At 45.5% G+C, this 18,884-nt stretch overlaps 1 protein-coding gene and 1 long non-coding RNA gene across 5 annotated transcripts in view; both read right to left on the minus strand.

The window, feature by feature from the left end:
* Positions 1-6,565: 6,565 nt before the first annotated feature.
* On the minus strand, positions 6,566-10,931 carry LOC308586634. Its single transcript, XR_014007985.1, has 2 exons — positions 10,199-10,931; positions 6,566-6,893 (listed from the first exon to the last, which is right to left on the minus strand). It is a non-coding gene; the product is annotated as an uncharacterized lncRNA (long non-coding RNA).
* A 2,170-nt stretch (positions 10,932-13,101) lies between these two features.
* CRIP2 (cysteine rich protein 2) overlaps positions 13,102-18,884 on the minus strand; it is a 43,559-nt gene continuing 37,776 nt past the window's right edge. For all 4 annotated transcript variants that reach the window (XM_081193347.1, XM_081193349.1, XM_081193348.1 and 1 more), the window contains exons 7-8: positions 14,760-14,817; positions 13,102-14,287 (exon numbers count right to left, since the gene is read on the minus strand). In XM_081193347.1, the coding sequence (XP_081049473.1) occupies positions 14,220-14,287; positions 14,760-14,817 (126 nt within the window). In that variant the 3' untranslated portion in view covers positions 13,102-14,219. The remainder of the gene's footprint in view (positions 14,288-14,759; positions 14,818-18,884) is intronic.

The raw sequence follows: 18,884 nt of genomic DNA on the forward strand, positions 1-18,884 counted from the left end.
AAAGACAGAAGCTGTTTTATCCCACGTCAGCTTATCAGTCCATCTAGCTCAGTGCTGTTCACACTGACCGGCAGCAGCTCTCCAGGATTGGAGGCAGGGATCTCTCCCACCAGCCCGACCTAAAGATGCCATGGGGGACTGAACCTGGAAGCTTCTGCATGCCGAGCAGCTGCTGTACCACTGAATAGGGTAATTCCCCAGTGGCAAACTGATAGAAGGCATTCTATGTCCAGAGTCCCTATGCACCCCTAGTGACATACCTGGGTCTAGGTATGCACACGCACCCCGATGGTGAACTTGCTCCTTTAAGAGGGTACAGCTCCACCCAACACTGGCTGGACTACCAACCTGAAGGCATGAACCCATCTTGCCTGAATTGAGTTTCACTTTATTGGCTCTCATTCAGTGCATTAATGTGCCCAAGCACTGATTCAGCACTTCCCTATCTCATCTGAATCAGAGCATCATTGCTCTCCTTTGAACCCTTCTGTCTGAATCAGTAATATGTCATTGGCTGGCACAGGAACAAGTTGAGGCTAAGGAAGGAGAGTGGGACTCTTGCCTCCATTGCCATATGTATGTTAATAGAACAGCTACACTGCTGGTTGTTCTTACATGCTGAAGTAACCCAGCATAAAACAGATTTTGGGTGGAATTCCTGTAACTTCAGCTCAGCATTTTTGTCTTACCTTGTCTCCACAAAAAGAAAAGTTAGAGCTTCGTCCTTTGAGTGTTGGAGTTCCTTCCCATAATAGCTGCTTGGCTCCCATGAAGCATCCTGCGGGGGCAGCTGGTTGCCCTCAATCTGATGGACACAAGCTCTGCTCAACCTTACCACTAGTTTTAAATACATCTTTATATACTGTCACCAGCAGCTGAACTATTTTCTCCCCTCCCAGCAGCCTGATGAGGGCTAAAGTAGACATGCTGTCATGAGATGAATGACAGGATCTTGTGTTCTGTTTGTGTATCATAGATGTGGCCCATCAAATTTTGTTGAGGTGTGCACCCATGGATGGATCGATTTATGTCAGTGAGAGAAGGAAGAAAATAGCAAGTCAAACAAATAAGGGCAAGGAAGAGGTAAAGAGACAAAAACTTAGCAAACAACCAAGAGTTGTTGGGAAGTCAAAACAGGAGATTTTTCCTGCAGAGAAAAATACTTGTGCCAAGTTGGCCAGAGGCAGAGCAAATCTGAAAGGCTGGTGGCAGAGTGACTGTTCCTCTTTGCTTGCACACCACAAAGTAGTAGCCCCTCATCCCCACAGAGGATGGCCAGAGGAGCTCAGTGGAAGACACAGCCATGAAATAGAAACAGACCGAGGCGGAAGAAAAAAGCTGGAATGGATCTATGCCTTGTGGACGAGGGAGTTCCTCAGCATCCTTTTTATTCTGTCTGCACCTCTCTGCTTCCCTAGATCCTTTTTTTAAAATTAGTGTGTGCCGCCCCCCCCGCCCCGCTGCACACACCTATGGTGTGTGTGTGTGTGTGTGTGTGTGTGTGTGTGCTTTCCTGAAGGCAGTGTCTGCATGTGGGGCATTTATCCCATGGAGACGGGTTCATTAGAGCAGTCAGGGCTCAGCTGTATCAAGTGAAATGGCAAGCATTTTTATGGAAACAAAAAGTTCGTCCTAAAACCTCAAAGCTATATTCTTCCTTTCCTGTACTATGCATCCTTCCACATGTTATTGCAGAGAGAGCCTTGGATACTTTTCTTTCAGTTTCCTGTTCTCTGGCCAGTCAACTCTCTGCTCCGCATAGCCAAGCTCAATCCAAAACAATGGCTGAGGTCAGGAGGCTCCACCCATCTGTCTTCACGTAGGGCAATAAAACACGACCACATATTACACAGTATTAAACTTCTTTGGATCCAGGCAAGGCTTCCTGTGCACAGTTCTGGTTAACTCCCCTAAAAGGGGGCATTGGAATAGGCATAGGAGTTGGAAAGTGTTCAGAAAAGGGCAATGAAAATCATCAAGGGAGCAGCTCCCCTATGAAGTTCGTTCGCAGCATTTGGGACTTTTTAGTATAGATAAAAGGTGCCCAAGAAGTGACATGATAGAAGTTTATACAAGTATGCATGGCATGGAGAAAGTGGATAGAGGATTTTCCTTTATAACAGTAGAACTCATGGACATCCAGTGAAGCTGAATGTTCAGAGATTCAGGGCAGATAAAATAAAGGGCTTCTTCACACAGTTCAGGGTTAAAACTGGAATTCGCTCCCGCAGGAGGCAGGGAGGCTAAATTAATTTCTTAACCCTAGCTAAGTTTCTATTTTCCCTACACATACTAAGTTTTGTTTTTCTTTTAGAAAAGCACTTGAACAGCGACAGAGGCGCCAGCTCGAAAGGGCGATGGCGGGGGCAACGTCTCGCGTGATGTCAGGACATTGGGCAGAGCTGAATGCAGCGGTGGCAGCATGGCAGCGTGGTTTCAATGGCTGGCAGCTGTTCCTCCTCCTCTTGCTGCTGCTGCTGCCACACTGTCAGGGGCTGCTCTGACCCTCCTTCTCCACCCACTGATTTCTTTGGACATGAGGAGGGGCAAAAAGGGCTCTGTCCCCAGTAGTTGGTGCCCCTGAACAGAGCAATTATACAATGAATCATAGAATCATAGAATCATAGAGTTGGAATAGACCACAAGGGCCATTGAGTCCAACCCCCCTGCCAAGCAGGAAACACCATCAGAGCACTCCTGACATATGGTTGTCAAGCCTCTGCTTAAAGACCTCCAAAGAAGGAGACTCCACCACACATGAAAGTTTATACCCAGAACAAACTTAGTTGGTCTCTAAGGTGCTACTGGACATTTTTTATTTTTTGTTTCTACCCAGGTAAAATTCAGAGTTTGAGTTTAACTTCGTGAGCAACTGTGTTACTTTCTGCTGACCATCAAAGCAAAATTCCCTTAGCAGACTGGCTTGTCAGACAGTTAAGTGCAGCACAGAATCAGGATTCCTTGTACACGAAGCAGCATTCCAGAAGTACATCTGCTGGTTCTTGGGAACGCCTTATCTTTTGTTAGCCCCCCCATAGTGGATACAGTCAAAAGCACTGGGGGAGTCCTCGACTGACTAGTCCTGTCTTAATTTTGACATGCACTCCCTACTTCTTTTATAAAGGGAAAGAAAACTATTCAGGAAAGGAAGATTCAAAAGCCAGGTGGAAGGGAATCGGCCTGGATTTTACAAACCGATGAACTAATCAGTGATCTGTTTTAATTTCTCTGTAGGTTTTATGGTATTATTCTTGTAAACAGCTTTTTTTGTGGTATACACATATATTTATAAAATACATAACTAAATGTTGCACAGGTGACATGTAGGCTGTATCTGCCAGTATTTGAAAGCTGAAACTAAAATTTCTTGCTTGAGTATTAGAAGCTGTGCAGCAACCAACCTTTTGTTTGGAGTCTGTTTCTGGTCTTTTATGCAATCACAGTGTGAGCATGAGGTTGTTGTGATCCTAAGCTCTCCCAGAAGCAAAGCAGAAAGAAAAACAATGTCACTGGAAACAAAAGCTACATGGCAACAGGTACCGGTAACTCCCACAGCAAACAGGTAACTCCCACCTCCACCACAATCAGCATTCACCAAGTTATTCCCCATAATGCTGTCATATGAACTGTGTAGGTTTGCAAATGACACCAACTTATTTAGGATGGTGAAAACTCATATGAACTATGAATAGCTCTTCTAACTGAGTGAATGGACAACAAAACAACAAAGAAACAAACTTTTTTTTTTAATTGAGGGGGTTCTTTTGTGTATTTTTCAATGATTACATTCCATTTTTTGTGAATGTGCAGATTTTTTTTACAATTGTTTATGTTTTAAATGCTAGTGGGTGACAGAGAGAAGATGGAACTGCTCAACCCCTGTGTTGCCTCTGCCTTCACTCCAAAGGAAAGCAATGCCCAACCTGGTGATAAGAGAATAAAAGGTGTAAGGAGGGAGCTGCAGCCCAAGAAAGGAAAAGAGGTGCTACTTTAAAGGAATTCAGATCTCCAGGGCCTGATGAGCTGCAAGCAAGGGTTCTAAAGAAGCTTGCAGATGGAATCTCAGAACCTCTGTCTATAACCTTTGATAATTTTAGGACAAGTGAGGTCCCTGTAGACTGGAGGCAGACAATGTCCCTATCTTCAAAAGCAGGGTGGAGGCGGGGAGACCTAGGTAACTACCAACCAGTCAGCTTGACTTTGGTGTCTGGAAAGGTCTTAGAACAGATAGTTCAACAGTCGGTCTGTGAGCACTTAGAAAAAGATGCTGTGATTACTAAGACCCAGCATGGGTTTCTCAAAAATGCCAGATGAATATCATTTCTTTTTTTTTATGTAGTTACAAGCTTCGTAGGTAAGGGGAATGCTGTGTATCTTGATTTCACTAAGGCTTTTGGTAAAGTCCCTCATGATAAAGGGACTGCTGAAATTTGGGTTGGACAAGGTAACTGTTAGGTGAATTTGTAGCTGGTTGACTGATCAAACCCACTAATGCTCACTAACAGTTCCTCTTCATCCTTGGAAAAAGTGACACACGGAGAGCCGCAAGGTTCTATCCTGGGCCCATTTTTGTTTATAAATGACATGGATGAAAGAATTGAGAGGATGCGACTTCCGGGTTGACGCGATCTGGAAATGGCGGATTCCCTCCGAGCTCCGGAGGGAATTGGCTCCACTGAGGACGGGTCTTTGCCGCGAGCCATGACCAGTGAGCGCTGACTTTCTTCCTTGAAAATTTGGACTGAAAGAATTACCCGTGAGTAAGACGGATTCGGACTTTAAAAATTTTACCTTGAATTGGAGACGACCGGGGGGTGTGCTAAAAGGAAGTCCGCACCCCCCCCTTGCAGACGATCTAAGCAACGACATAAGAGCTAAGCTGGAGAGCCTACCCTTGGCGGGGTGAGTTAAAAAGGACATTAACTTTCAAGATTTAGTTAAAGCAAATCTTGTGCTGGAGAGTGGAGTTTTGGAGACCCTTTTTATGTTTTGAACAACCCCCCCTCCCGGGCTCGGGAACGTCCTGCCTTTGTGCCTGTGGAAGAGCTGCGGAGTTTGACAGCTGTCAAAGCTGCCAAACGGGCAGTTTAAAGCGGAAAAATCACTACCTAAGATCCCTCTGGATTAAAACGAGTTATAATTGAGACAAAATTGTTGGAAACAAAGTAATAACAACAAGCTAAAGGATTCTTGGAGAAAAGACTAATAAGTAACCAGATTCCCCCTAGGGGGAATTCTGTGAAACTACAATGGATACAATGGCTGTGGATGGAAAGTTACTAGTGGAAATCGAAAGGATGTTTCAATTGGTGGGAATCTTACAAGAGCAGAGCTTAGCCATGAATAAACAACTTATCACTATGACCTTGGGAACAGGCAACTCTGCTGTTTGTATTGAGGATCTGAATGAGAAAGAATCCACAGCTGAATGGGAAACAATGTCTACAGAGGTGGAAGAGATTAAACAAGAAAAAGAGAAAGTAACCTTGGGAAGTAACAACCAAAAGCTGACATCTGTGCAACACAAGCAAGGAGACTTTGGGAACATATCTACCACAAGTCTGCGAAAGACGCAGAGGAAGAAGGAGGAGGCCCTGGGACAATATGGAATACAGGAACTTAGAATAAAGAAATATGTTTGGGGCCTCTGTTTGGACTCTGAGTTTGAAGATACAGGCTTTGTGGAAATTCTTCAGCAGTTGCTTTCAAATCTCCTTGTGGGAAGAGAATATGCTTTGATGGTGAAAGACCTTTTTCCAGATTCGACGACTGACATAAAGGACTACCAACAAGACCGGCGAAGAGGGACTGAAAGGGATTTGAAAGCCTCGGACGTGAGGAACCCAGGCTGAGAATCTTGACTTTGGACTTTTATTGGGAAGGGACAAAAACCGGGGATGGGAGGGAGGGAAGAAGAGATTCTTAAAAACTCTCAAGACTTTTAGGTTTGGTTAATATGACTTTTAATTAGGATAAAATCAAAAATCGATGGAAGAGAACTTGGGTCCAACTTAGGAAAATCATTTTTTTTATTAAAGAAAAGGTAATAAAATGAATAGGATGGTTAAGAGGAGAAATACCAACTTGCTGATACAATCTTGGGAATTGGGATGCACGAGGGGGGGTGGGGGGAAGTCAGGGAACAAGGTTATGAAACCAGGATCTGCTGAATCTATACATGTTTGTGTTATTTTTGTGTTTGTATTGTCTTTATAAAAGTGGAAAACCCAATAAAAATTTTATAAAAAAAAAAAAAGAATTGAGAGGATGCTCATTCAATCTGCAGATAACACCCATCTGGGATGGGTAGCTAGTGCTGCAGTAGACAGAATCAGGATTCAAGATGATCTTAACAGATTGGAGAACTCGTCAAAAACTAACAGAAATTTCAATAGGGACAAATGGCAGGTTCTGCACTTAGGAAGCATATAAGACGGGAGACAACTGGCTGGCCAGTAGTTCATGTGAAAAGGATCTACAGATTTTAGTGGACCACAGGCTTAACATGAGTCAACAATATGGTGCAGCACCAAAAAAGGCAATGTTATTCTTTTGGACAAAGAGGTTCAACATTCATTCATTCATTTATTGATTTTATATACTGCCCTATAGCCGGAGGTCTCAGGGCAGTTCACAATAAAAATCACAATATATAACATCAAAAATAAAAATAATTCAATAGCCCCCCCCAAAAAAGAGCCACCTTTTAAAGGGTATAGGATGTTGATCTATCAAGCAAAGGCCTGGTTAAAAAGGAATGTTTTTGCCTGGCGCCTAAAGGTGCATAATGAAGGCGCCAGGCAAACTTCCCCGGGGAGAGCATTCCACAGATGGGGAGCCACTGCAGAAAAGGCCTGTTTTCATGTTGCCACCCTTCGGATCTCTCAAGGAGTCTGGTGTCTTTATGATGAGCCAACAGTGTGACGTGGCAGCTAAAAAAGCCAATGCAATTCTGGGCTGCATCAATAGGAGTATAGCATCTAGATCAAGGGAAGTAATAGTGCCACTGTATTCTGCTCTGGTCAGACCTCACCTGGAGTACTGTGTCCAGTTCTGGGCACCACAGTTCAAGAAGGACACTGACAAACTGGAACGTGTCCAGAGGAGGGCAACCAAAATGGTCCAAGGCCTGGAAACGATGCCTTATGAGGAACGGCTAAGGGAGCTGGGCATGTTTAGCCTGGAGAAGAGGAGGTTAAGGGGTGATATGATAGCCATGTTCAAATATATAAAAGGATGTCACATAGAGGAGGGAGAAAGGTTGTTTTCTGCTGCTCTAGAGAAGCGGACACGGAGCAATGGATCCAAACTACAAGAAAGAAGATTCCACCTAAACATTAGGAAGAACTTCCTGACAGTAAGAGCTGTTTGACAGTGGAATTTGCTGCCAAGGAGTGTGGTGGAGTCTCCTTCTTTGGAGTGTTAGGATATTTCCGTTCCACCTTAAAAGGGAGCAGGCTTTGTGAGTCACAGAGTCTGCGCATTTCCTGTTCACAGGAAGTTTATGTTTTCTTTTGTTTTCACTCTCTCTGTGTCTGGAGACACTGAAGCAGGCAGTCATGTTTTTTTTTTGTTCTGATCAACGCTGAATAAAACTTGTAGATGAGTGCGACTTTTGCTGTGCATTATCTGCTGATAGAGTGTGCATGAGCTCTGGAATGTGGCAAGCTATTTCTGGAAGCTCGTGTCGCTAATTGTTGATACTGTACGGGAGATCGATGGATCGTCCGGCAGCCGGCTTGGGGGCCATGATGGACTTTGTCTCCCTGGCAGTATCCCAACAACAGGTTTCGGGCCCAGATTCACGGCACTTACAGGAGAGTAAGACTGCGATGGACTGCTGAGAGGTATGTGGAGGAAAAGTGAAAGTGAGGCTTTTTGTTGCCGCGGCAGAGTCTCTTTGATGTCCGGCTGGCCTAATTGGTCTGGGAGCTGCGCCAATCAAGCTTCGTGGTTTATGGATGCCGAGATAAGGAGTCTCTGAAGTGAAAAAGACTCACGGCTCCAGTGAATAGCTGAAATGGAGTTTTTCCAACTTCTGAAGCTAGAGAGTGCCCAAAGTTAAATCGGCACAATTATGAGACCTGGGCTGTGTGGTGTGAGAGTTTGCTGCGTCAGTTTGGAGTGTGGCATACTGTGTCTGAAGCCCCTCCAGTTCCTCTGACAGATAGATGGCTGGCCCAGAATTCGAAGGCCATAGACATAATAGTCTTGTCTGTCTCTCTGGAGGACATTAAGACGCTAGCTTCCACGACTGCACATAAGATGTGGAATGCTTTGAAGATAGCCCATCTGCCAGTCATCCCAGCCCAGAGTTTGACTGCATCGGAGGTCCTGGCTGTTTCCCAGAATGCGAGTGAATGCAGGGATGCCGAGGGCACCGGTTGCAAGCTGCGGGGGGAGCTGACTGTGATGTCATCCCAGGCAGCATTCCAGCCTCCAGGGGGAGCCAAGGAGTCGGCAGCTGAGAGCTCTGTTTCTCATGGGAGCCAAGGTCATCCTCACAGATACCGAAAGGCTAGAAGTAAACAGAGACAGATGCCTGTAGATGGCCAGAAGCAGAGGGAGGGTGAAGAGCCCACGCCAGTGGAAAACAAGGCTTTGTTTGCTGGCACAGCTTCACCAAAGTCTAAAGGCAAGGCTGATGGCCAGGAGCAGGGGGGCAAGCTGCAAAAGCCCACGCCGGTGAAAAACAAAGTTATGCTTGCTGCTAGAGCTGCTCCAAGGGCCAAGGCCAGATTTATTGTGGACTCAGGATGCACCCGCCATGTAACGAAAGACCGGCATCTCTTTATCTCCTTCAAACCTCAAGAAGGTGAGATCCATCCTGGCTGATGTAAAGATGTTGCGAATCGCAGGAGAAGGGATTGTGAGACTGGCAAGTCTGCACACAACCATCAAAGGTGTACTTTTTGTTCCAGGTGCTGCAGACAACTTGCTCAGTGTCCCACAGCTTACTGGGCGTGGCTTTGAGATTTCCTTCAAGAGGAGCATCTGTGTCATCAGAAAAGGCAAAGAGGACATTTTGCATGCAAAGTTTATGGATGGCTTTTTCTGTATAACTTATGACGACAGTGCTGTTGCTGTGTTTAATGCTGATTCTTGTTGTGTTGCACAAACTAACAAAGTTCTTCATGCAGGATGCATTCATGATGCACACAGAAGGTTTTGTCACCTCTCTTGGAAGGCACTGGCCAAGATGCCAGAGATGGTTGAGGGTTTGAACATCAAACCCTGTAAGTTTCACATGAAATGTGTATCTTGTGCAGAGAACAAGGAGTATGCTACATGTACAACCACTGCCTGTTTGACTGGTTGTGCAAGAAGCAGACGACAGTGAGCCTAAGTTCCTGTGAGGCAGAACTCAATGCTCTGTCATTTTCACTCATGGATTGTGAATGGTTGATGCAACTGTTTAAGGACATCAGAGTTTCTGTGAAATGTCCTATACAAGTGTATCAAGACAATAGATCTTGTTTGGCTTTGCTGAACTCAGAGAGTTGCAAGCAAAGAACCAAGTACTTGCAGATTAAGCTACATCGTGCAAGAGAGTGTATTCAGAAAGGACTCATTCAGGTGTCCTACATGGCAGGAAATGAAATTCCTGCTGATCTGTTGTCTAAGGTTGTTAACAGAGAACAACTTAAGGTTTATGTACAGAGGTTGCAATAGGGTTAAACCACAGGTACTACAGGTTACACGGAAAGGGGGAGGATGTTAGGATATTTCCGTCCCACCTTAAAAGAGAGCAGGCTTTGTGAGTCACAGAGTCTGTGCATTTCCTGTTCACAGGAAGTTTATGTTTTCTTTTGCTCTCGCTCTCTCTGTGTCTGGAGACACTGAAGCAGGCAGTCATGTTTTTTTTTTGTTCTGATCAACGCTGAATAAAACTTGTAGATAATGCTCTCCTGAGTGTGACTTTTGCTGTGCATTATCTGCTGATAGAGTGTGCATGAGCTCTGGAATGTGGCAAGCTATTTCTGGAAGCTCGTGTCACTAATTGCTGATACTGTATCTACGGGAGATCGATGGATCGTCCGGCAGCCGGCTTGGGGGCCATGATGGACTTTGTCTCCCTGGCAGTATCCCAACATGGAGGTCTTTAAGCAGAGGCTTGACAACCATATGTCAGGAGTGCTCTGATGGTTTCCTGCTTGGCAGGGGGTTGGACTTGATGGCCCTTGTGGTCTCTTCCAACTCTATGATTCTATGATTTAGGGTTGATTTACACACACAGGTTATATGTGTCTAGATGTTGTGGCGTAGCACAGCTGACTAGCACCTGCCCCCCCCATCTGCCCCCCATCTGTCTCTAGATAGAGTGAGTGCAGAGCATTCACATCCCAAGTGTCCTGTTCCTCCCATTGCTGCAGTCTCACATTCCAAGAGACCCCCAAACTTCATGTCTGGTGCACTCTGCAGCATAAAACAGCCTCCCCGCCTCATGCTCTGCCAACCCCCACCCCCACCTAGGCAGCCTGCAAAAGTTGTGCCTTTCGCCTGTCCACTTACCTCATCCTGTACTGCAGTTCTGCCCCTCCCTCCTGAAATTCTGGACTTTTGTCTCCATCTCTCCCCTCAGGGAGGGGCTTTCCTCATTTTCAGTCTGGCAAGTGAGTCTCCATTAACAGCCTGCTTAATGGGTTTATGGCTGAGCCAATCTAGTGATTAAATCTTGTTGTTCTGCCAGGCAGTTTTCTGGACACAGAAAAACTGGTTTAAACTGCAGGATCCCCACTAAATCCTGGAATTTAGGGGAGTCTTTCCACTGTAAACTTATAAGAGGATAGTTTTAATATATTTTTTTCTGGGGCTCTGATATTTGCACTTTTAATTTTCACATCATGCTGAGTTTGCTGCTTGACTGTTCTTTGCTCTAGTCAAACTGCTAATTCTATAGTTTATAACAGTTGAGGAGAGCAAGGTACTTGTCTCACTGAAATATACTCAGAGTCGCAAAGTGATTTCATGCTCTTTATTCAGCTCATAGTGGTGAGGAGGAATGAATGCAAGTCCCCTCAAAGTATCTGCTTTATATACATTATTTACACAATGGGCTGCACATGATTGGCTAATTCTGGAATTCTACTGTAAGCCAATCAGGTTGTGGATTCACTTATATCTGGAGCATGATTGGGTGGTTCCTGCCAACCAATCATACTGCTGCATTGTTCTTGGACCAATCAGACTGCTGCAATTTGGATCCTATTGTTCTAGGACCAATCAGACTGCTGCAGTTTGGATCCTATTCAACTCAGTACATAACACTCACAGTATCTAATGGGCAGAGGGACATAGGAGAATTCGGCTAGCCAGCTGAATGCCAGCCTCTTTTCTGCTTTTCCCCACAGCAACAGTAACTCAGATTGCCTTGCTACCCTCTCATACATGCAGAGTCGGCTCACTCGTGAGGCAAGGTGAGGCGACTGCCTCAGATGGCAGGATCCACAGGGGCAGCAGACCCCCATCTAGATCTTTATTCTCCCCTTGTTCCTGATGTAGATTTTTCCTGGCGGGCAGAGGGGTGCCATTTTGGGTTCGTTTCAGGTGCCAAAATGTCTTGTGCTGGCCCTGCCCAAATACCATGACCATTTGGGACTTCATCAAGGATTAAAATGCCAGTGTAACCTACAGAATGAATACACTGTGGGACTGCAGGCTGTAACATGGGCTGTGGGATACTGAATTGATTGTCTGGGAGAGGGTCACTGAGTGGCTGTTGGGTGGGAAGGCATTTCTGGAGTAGAGCAACTAGATCTCTCTGCTAGCCTCCCCCCTGCCATCTATCCAAGGCGGTGACTGGAGAGAATGATTGCAGTGGGGTTGCCTGTGGAACTGCTGCCTGCAACTGCAATGTGATGCTTGTCCCACAATCTGTCAGATGCTGGCTTACCCTGGAGCAAACTGAGCAAAAGCTTGCTTGGTGGGGAAGAATAACTGGAATGAGGTCACTGCAAATGAGGCTGTGCCTCTGCCCTTCCTGTCCCACATGCCCCTGCTTCCTGACCTGGCAAGTCCAAGATGAACAGCGAGAGCTAAAGGGCTCTTTCCTGGAGGCTCTCAGCTGGTGTCTCTGCCGACTTCCAGCCAGGTTGGACTGTCTTGACTGCAGCTGCTGCTTTTTCTTCTATTAAAAAAATGAAGTCTATGCAGCAGAGTGAAGAGATGTGGATGACCCAGAAAGTCTACATCTGCCTCCAGTGGACAAATAATCCTTTGAGAGTACGACCACCCCATCTCTAGGATTGTATTCTGGAATTCTATTCTCCTTGTTGGTTTCTTTGTGCCCATTTTCTGTCTCCTGCAAACAACTTGAGAGCTATCCATACAGTGTCAGTGTTTTGGAGAGAGGCATCCCTAAATTTCTGTTTGTAAGGAGGAAGATTAAACCAGCCCTCTTTTTATTTTATTTTTAAATTTTAAATTTATTTTTTTTAAAAAAAATACTCTTAAGGAGTATTTATTTAGACACCTTTTGTTGTATTGTATTTATTTTCCAATCCACGTTTTTATTTTAAAGGGGAGGTTTATGGTTTTATACCATAAACTGTTGATTCCCCCCCCCCCCGCATTCCTTTTGTTTCTGTTAGGTTAATATTTTAACCAAGAGGTAGGAATGAACAGGTAATGTGTAATGGATTGATTGCTTTCTAACAGCCATCCTTCCACCACCTAGCGGGAGTCCCAGAAAAAGGCTACTTTGTGTGGTTCTCTTAGCTCTTCTAGCTCCCTCTGATGGGGGAAATATACTATTACGATAGTTTCATTTTTAAAATTCAGATGGCTTTATGGAAAAATATTTTTTCTTGTTTGCAGTAAACACTTTAGGAGTTAGGGGTTCATTTGATTAGTGTTTTATTTCCTCCCAGGAATCAAATGAGCCAACTTTTTGTCCTCACACTTTTAGAAGAAAAGCCCCTTGTGTATAGCAATCTTCCGGGGTCTCTGGGTATGAGACTGCATTTTTTGTCATCCGTTGAAGGGGAGCCAGGACAAAACATCACCAGCCGTACCTCTGAGGCCAAAAAAACAGTTTCAAGGTTAGCATGAAAAGCCCTTCCCTCTCCACATAAACAAAGGCTCCAACTGAACTGCACAAACTGTTTGCCAAATACCTTTATTGTCAGCAAAAGTTAGGCGAGGCAGTTTGGGATAAAGAAGGTGGTCTGCAATTTGGGTAGTGCAGGCTTTGCAAAGCGGATTGATTAATTCAGCCTCTGACCCCCAACCCCCCGCGGCTGGTGCTGGCCGTGTCTTTGGCTAATATCCCAGGAGATGGAAAGGGCAAGCCACTCTCCAAAGCAAAAAGCAAATCACTATCTAGTTATGAATAAACCTCAGACACTCAGGGAGGCACACCCACAATGGGATACTTTGCAAGTAACCAGAGTCCCCTCCTTCCCCACCCCCACAGCAACAGACACAATGTACCCCTCACATTTATACTTATCAGCCAAAAAGGGACAAATACATCCTTTGGCAGATGGCCTACACAGGTCTCCGAAGGCCTTCACCTCCTCTCCCAAGTCATGACAAAAGCCCTCTCCTGGGCTCACAAGCCCACAGGTTCCGTCCAGAGATGAGATTTCAAGTGGGAGCAACACAGCTCTGGCCAAGCATGCAGGAGTCCAGGTCAGCCGGCAGATGGAGCTAGCTGCTGCATTTGCTCCCAGGATGGCTGAGTCTTCGCCTGCTAGACGATAGCTGGGGCTGTTTGGAATCTAGATGCTATACCAGCAGCCCCAGAAGAAGATGGCTCAAAAAATGAAGCAAATCCCCTGCTTTGCTCAGCTTGTCCTACCCTCGCTAGGCAGGCAGCCATTAAATGACCCACACTAAGCTGGAGCGATAGTTGGCTGCAGAACGTCCCTGGAATAAAGCCTGGTTTGTGTGACCGCAAGCAGCCATGTGAGGACAGCTCAGGCCATTGCCCAGGACACACTTGACGGATGAAGGGAAAAGGAAAGGAGGACCCAGGGGAGAGAGGCGGCTCTCTGTGCTTTTATAGCATAGCCTTTGTTATAAAAACAGAGGAAGGAATAGAACGCCAGCCTGACCCAGGGAGGAGACAGCAGGGCAAGCACAGCTACGTCATCCGCTCTTGTGACAGGGCCAAGCCAGGAGTTGATTTCACTATATCTAAACACACACGGAGATTAGTCTAAGAGAACAGAGTGGAAGTGGGCTGAGCAGGAAGCGGAGATGGAGAGAAGAAGCTCTCAAGGCTGGTCTTTTGCTTCAGAGTCTTGATCATAGATGTAGCTTCCGACAGCACCTGTGTTCACACCTGCAAAAACAGCAGAAGCATCAATGGAGGAAGATGGTTGAAAGCAGAGAGGCCCAGTTAACACCCAGCGGGCAGAAGAGGAAAGCAGAATGCACAACTTTCTGTGCTAAGTTTCTTTTCTGCTTCAAATGGTGTTGCTCCTCCCACTTGGACCAAGAGGAGTACGCAGATCTGACTTGTAACTGCCATCCCATGTGAGAAAGAAAGCCTCTCTCTGTTTGGGGACATAGCACAGCACTGACTAACTTCAAAAATACTCCATGTATGTGGGCAATGATGTTTAAGTTTGAGATAAAACTGGTATCTATTATTATTATTATTATCATCATCATCATCATCATCATCATCTTCTCATTGTATTTTCTTTTAATTATCTCTTACTACATCAGTTTATGTCAGGCCTGCTAACCTTCTTGTCTCTTGTTTAACAACCGAGTTCTAGAAAATCCATCTGTCCCAATATCAGACTCACCTTTTGGTCCAAAGAGGATCCCATAGCATGGCTTGTGGCAATAAGGCTGTCCATCATGCTGGAGGGAAGGAAAATGGGAGAGAAATACATTGCTGTAAACCATAAGACTAGTCTCTCCACCACTGGAAGGCTTATTTGGGTGGCCAACTATTGCATGACCAAGGAGCCTTTCCTACTGGCCAGTAACAGGTATGTGTGGAAGTGCTGGGGGAAGGGAGAGGCAGGGGTCTTTCTCAAAGACCCCTCCCAAAAGCAGATGCTGGCCAAGGATCCAACTTGGCCCATGTGGCACCGATCATAGTGAAATGCTGAATCTCCCTGCCTGGACATGGGTTTGTGCCTAAGGACCAGGGCAACCCAAAAGGCTTGGGCCGGCCTCTGTTGTGGCTGGTACCCAAGGATTCTGCATGTCTGAGATCTCATAGGCCAAAGCCATTAATATGAAGCAGTGGTATACTGTGCCAGAACAACATGGGAGCTTTCGCATCCAGAGCTGGAACTCTTTGGCTGTGTCTACATTATGCCTTTATAGCCCATTTGAAACACGTTTCCCCTTCAAACAATTCTAGGTACTGTGGTTTGTTATGGATTGCTGGGAATGGTAACTGTCAGGGGTAAACTACATTGCCCAGAATCCTTTGGAGACAGAATGAGATTTAAATGTACAGTGTGTATAGCCACTAGGAACAGTGCAGAACTGCAATTTCCCCCTCCTATTCTATTTATTTATATTCTGCCTTTCTCCTTAACATGAATTCAAGGAGCCATACAGATAAAAGAGAAACAGCTAAAAATACCGGGGGGGGGGGTAATTAACATACAGATAATTACAATTTTAAAAAAATCGCAGTCATTTCCTTTAAAACAGGCAGCTCCAGTTGGAGCTTCTGAACCGTTTTCATAGGAACTCATTTTCACGTAGAACTCATTACAAGACCCCAAACAGGATCTAACTACGGCGTGTGTCACAGTGGCCCAAGCCAAGATCTCCACAAAGAGGCACACCTGGCAACTAACTCTGCCGCTGCACTTCCAGCCACCTCAGAGACCTGGGCTTCCACACTCAGGGCTGAGTCCAGGAGCACACACTAAATGCAAACTGGTGTTTTCGGGGGGGGGGGGTGGCCCCATCCAGCACAGGCTTCCTATTGTCTGTTCTGCCTTCACAGTGACCAAGAGCACCTCTGTCTTGTCTGGATTAAGTTTCAATTTGTTCACCCTCATCCAGTCCATTACTGATGACAGACACCAGTTTAGAACCAAGACACTTCCTTGGAAAGCTGAAAAAGTAACAAAGAGTTGCATAAGAAGGGAATAGCTAAAGGAGGGAGCAGAGGGTAACTATTTTAGGACTTTAAAAGGCCCTCGATATAACGAAGGGTCTGAAGGAAGTAAAAAGAAAGGATATTTCTCGGTACTTTCACTTTCAAAAAAACCTGCGCAACAAAGTAGAACTTCTGTGCCTCCATTTTAACGGAAAGATAGAGTTACCCAGCTATAAGTAAAACACGGAAAGTTAATATCAGGCAGCATAAATCACTGTCTCACTATTTTTTACCCCTGCTTTCAAACAAATTTAACTGTTTAAACACAACGGGAAGGATTGTCTGAAAGAAGATTTTACCTTCGTAACTGGTTCCTTTTTTTTATGTGTTTCCGTGGAATGAAATGAGAAAGAGCTGCCTAACAGGCTGCATGAAGGGCACGATTATTATCCGGAGCTATGTGAACCAGGATTTGAACTAATAAACTACTCCCTGTTATTTTTTACTCGTCATCTCTATTTTTATTTTAATAGGGGAACAGTCTGGATTAATAAAAAACTACTTCATTTTCTTCTTCCCTCTATTTGTTTTGTTTAACCGAGCTTAACTTTGACATTCTCAATTACGGATCCCTCAGTAACTTTTGGGTTTATTTTTGGGATAGTTCCTTCCGGGTATCTCCCCTCTCTTTGAATATATTGGGTATCTTTGGACCCCCTTATTCCCTTGGATCTTTTTATCAATAACTTCAGAAATTTTGACCATCTAACTGGATCATTTCCATTGGATTACAATATACAACTATTGGACTTTATTGGTAACAGCCAATATACAGATACAGTGGTACCCCGCAAGACGAACGCCTCGCAAGACGGAAAACCCGCTAGACGAAAGGGTTTTCCGTTTTGGAGGCGCTTCGCAAAACGAATTTCCCTATGGGCTTGCTTCGCAAGACGACAGCCCATAGGGAAATCTCCAGGACAGCAGGGAAGCGCAGCGCGTCTTCCCCACTGTCCTCGGACCTCCTCCCGCCGCCCGGCTTCGGAACGAATCTCCGATGCCGGGCAGGGGGGGGTGCCTCCTCCCGCCGCCCGGCATCGGAACGAAGCTCCGATGCCGGGCGGGGGGGGGGGAACGCCTCCTCCCGCCGCCCGGCATCGGAACGAAGCTCCGATGCCGGGCGGCGGGGCAGGAACGCCTTCTCCCGCCGCCCGGCATCGGAACGAAGCGCCGATGCCGGGCGGGAGGGGGAACGCCTCCTCCTGCCGCCCGGCATCGGAACGAAGCTCCGATGCCGGGCGGGGGGGGAACGCCTCCTCCCGCCGCCCGGCATCGGAACGAAGCTCCGATGCCGGGCGGGGGGGGGACGCCTCCTCCCGCCGCCCGGCATCAGAACGAAGCTCCGATGCCGGGCGGGGGGGCGGGGACACCTTCTCCCGCTGCCCAGCTTCGGATGGCTTTCCTGAAGACTTGGGGTGGGAGGAGGGTTTTCCTTCCCACCGCCAACATTCAGAATGCTGTTCTGAATGTTGGCGGTGGGGAGGAAAAACCCTCCTCCCACACAAGCCCCGGGAACAGAGGGAAAGCGCTGCGCGCCTTCCCCTCTGTTCCCGTACCTGTCCTGAAGGCTTGCGGTGGGGAGAATAGCCCTTCTCCGCACCGCCAGCCTGGCAAGTGGTTTCCCTAGGAACGCATTAATTGATTTTCAATGCATTTCTATGGGAAACTGTGCTTCGCAAGACGAAAAACTCGCAAGAAGAAAAAACTTGCGGAACGAATTAATTTCGTCTTGCGAGGCACCACTGTACTGGATTTCAATAACTGGATTATAATAATTGGATTTAGCCTAAGTGGTGGCAAGAAGAAAGAAGAAAGGAAGAAAAGCTTTGGTGTGGGATCGGCCTCTTTAAAGTTGAAATTCATAGGTTAATAGGTGTTCCACCATACAAGTTGAAACTATATTGGGAAAATTTATTTAGGAAAAAAATGTTTATATAAATTAACTGATATATAAATTTAAGTGTATGAGAATTTAGGAGGAGGATCTATTTATATACTTTTCTTATTTTATGCATCATTTGAGGGAAAATATTTTATTGATTGTATATTTGGATTGAACATTTTATTACTGTGGACTGTAAATTAAGTATTTGGAATTTGATTATAATACACAAAAGAAAGGAGGTGATGGGGGAACGCCGGCAGAGAGGAGAGGTTCAAAACAAGAGTCAGATCTCAAAGGGGAAATTATGAAAATGTTTGCAGAGGTTAATTCCAACATCAAGCAGAGCGAAAAGAACATAGAAGCGAAATTGGAACAAATGGATAAGAGAATGGGCCAAATGGACAAAAAAACCGATGTTACAGTTAATGAGCTAAAAGGGCAACTAAAGGACGTGAATAAGAGGACACAGAACCTGGAAGAGGGAATGAAGAAGACAAGAGTGGAAATGAGGGAGATGAGGAAGGAAGAAGAGAGAATATGGGTGGGGATGTCAGAAATCAACAAAACTCAAGAGGAGGTCTGGGATGCGATTTCCATGAATGAACTCAGGCAGAGAGAAGTGAATTTAAGATTGAGACTTGTCCCAGAGCAGCAAGGAGAAAATATTAAAGAGAAATTAATAAAAGAAATTGCACAATGGATGGAGATGGATATAGAAGAGGTGACGAAATCTGTGCAAAGTGCATTTCGATTGAAGACAAGATCAGCTAAGGCAAGAAAGTTTCCAGGAGACTGCCTGATTACCTTTAAGGATAGGGAGATGAGAAACCAAATTCTCCAAAAGAATAGAGAGAAGAGACTGAATATTGAAGGAAATTATATAATTATTTTTAAAGACATCTCGATCAGGCTTCT

Source organism: Podarcis bocagei (assembly GCF_964188305.1).
Source record: "Podarcis bocagei genome assembly, chromosome: 5".
Lineage (NCBI taxonomy): Eukaryota > Metazoa > Chordata > Lepidosauria > Squamata > Lacertidae > Podarcis > Podarcis bocagei.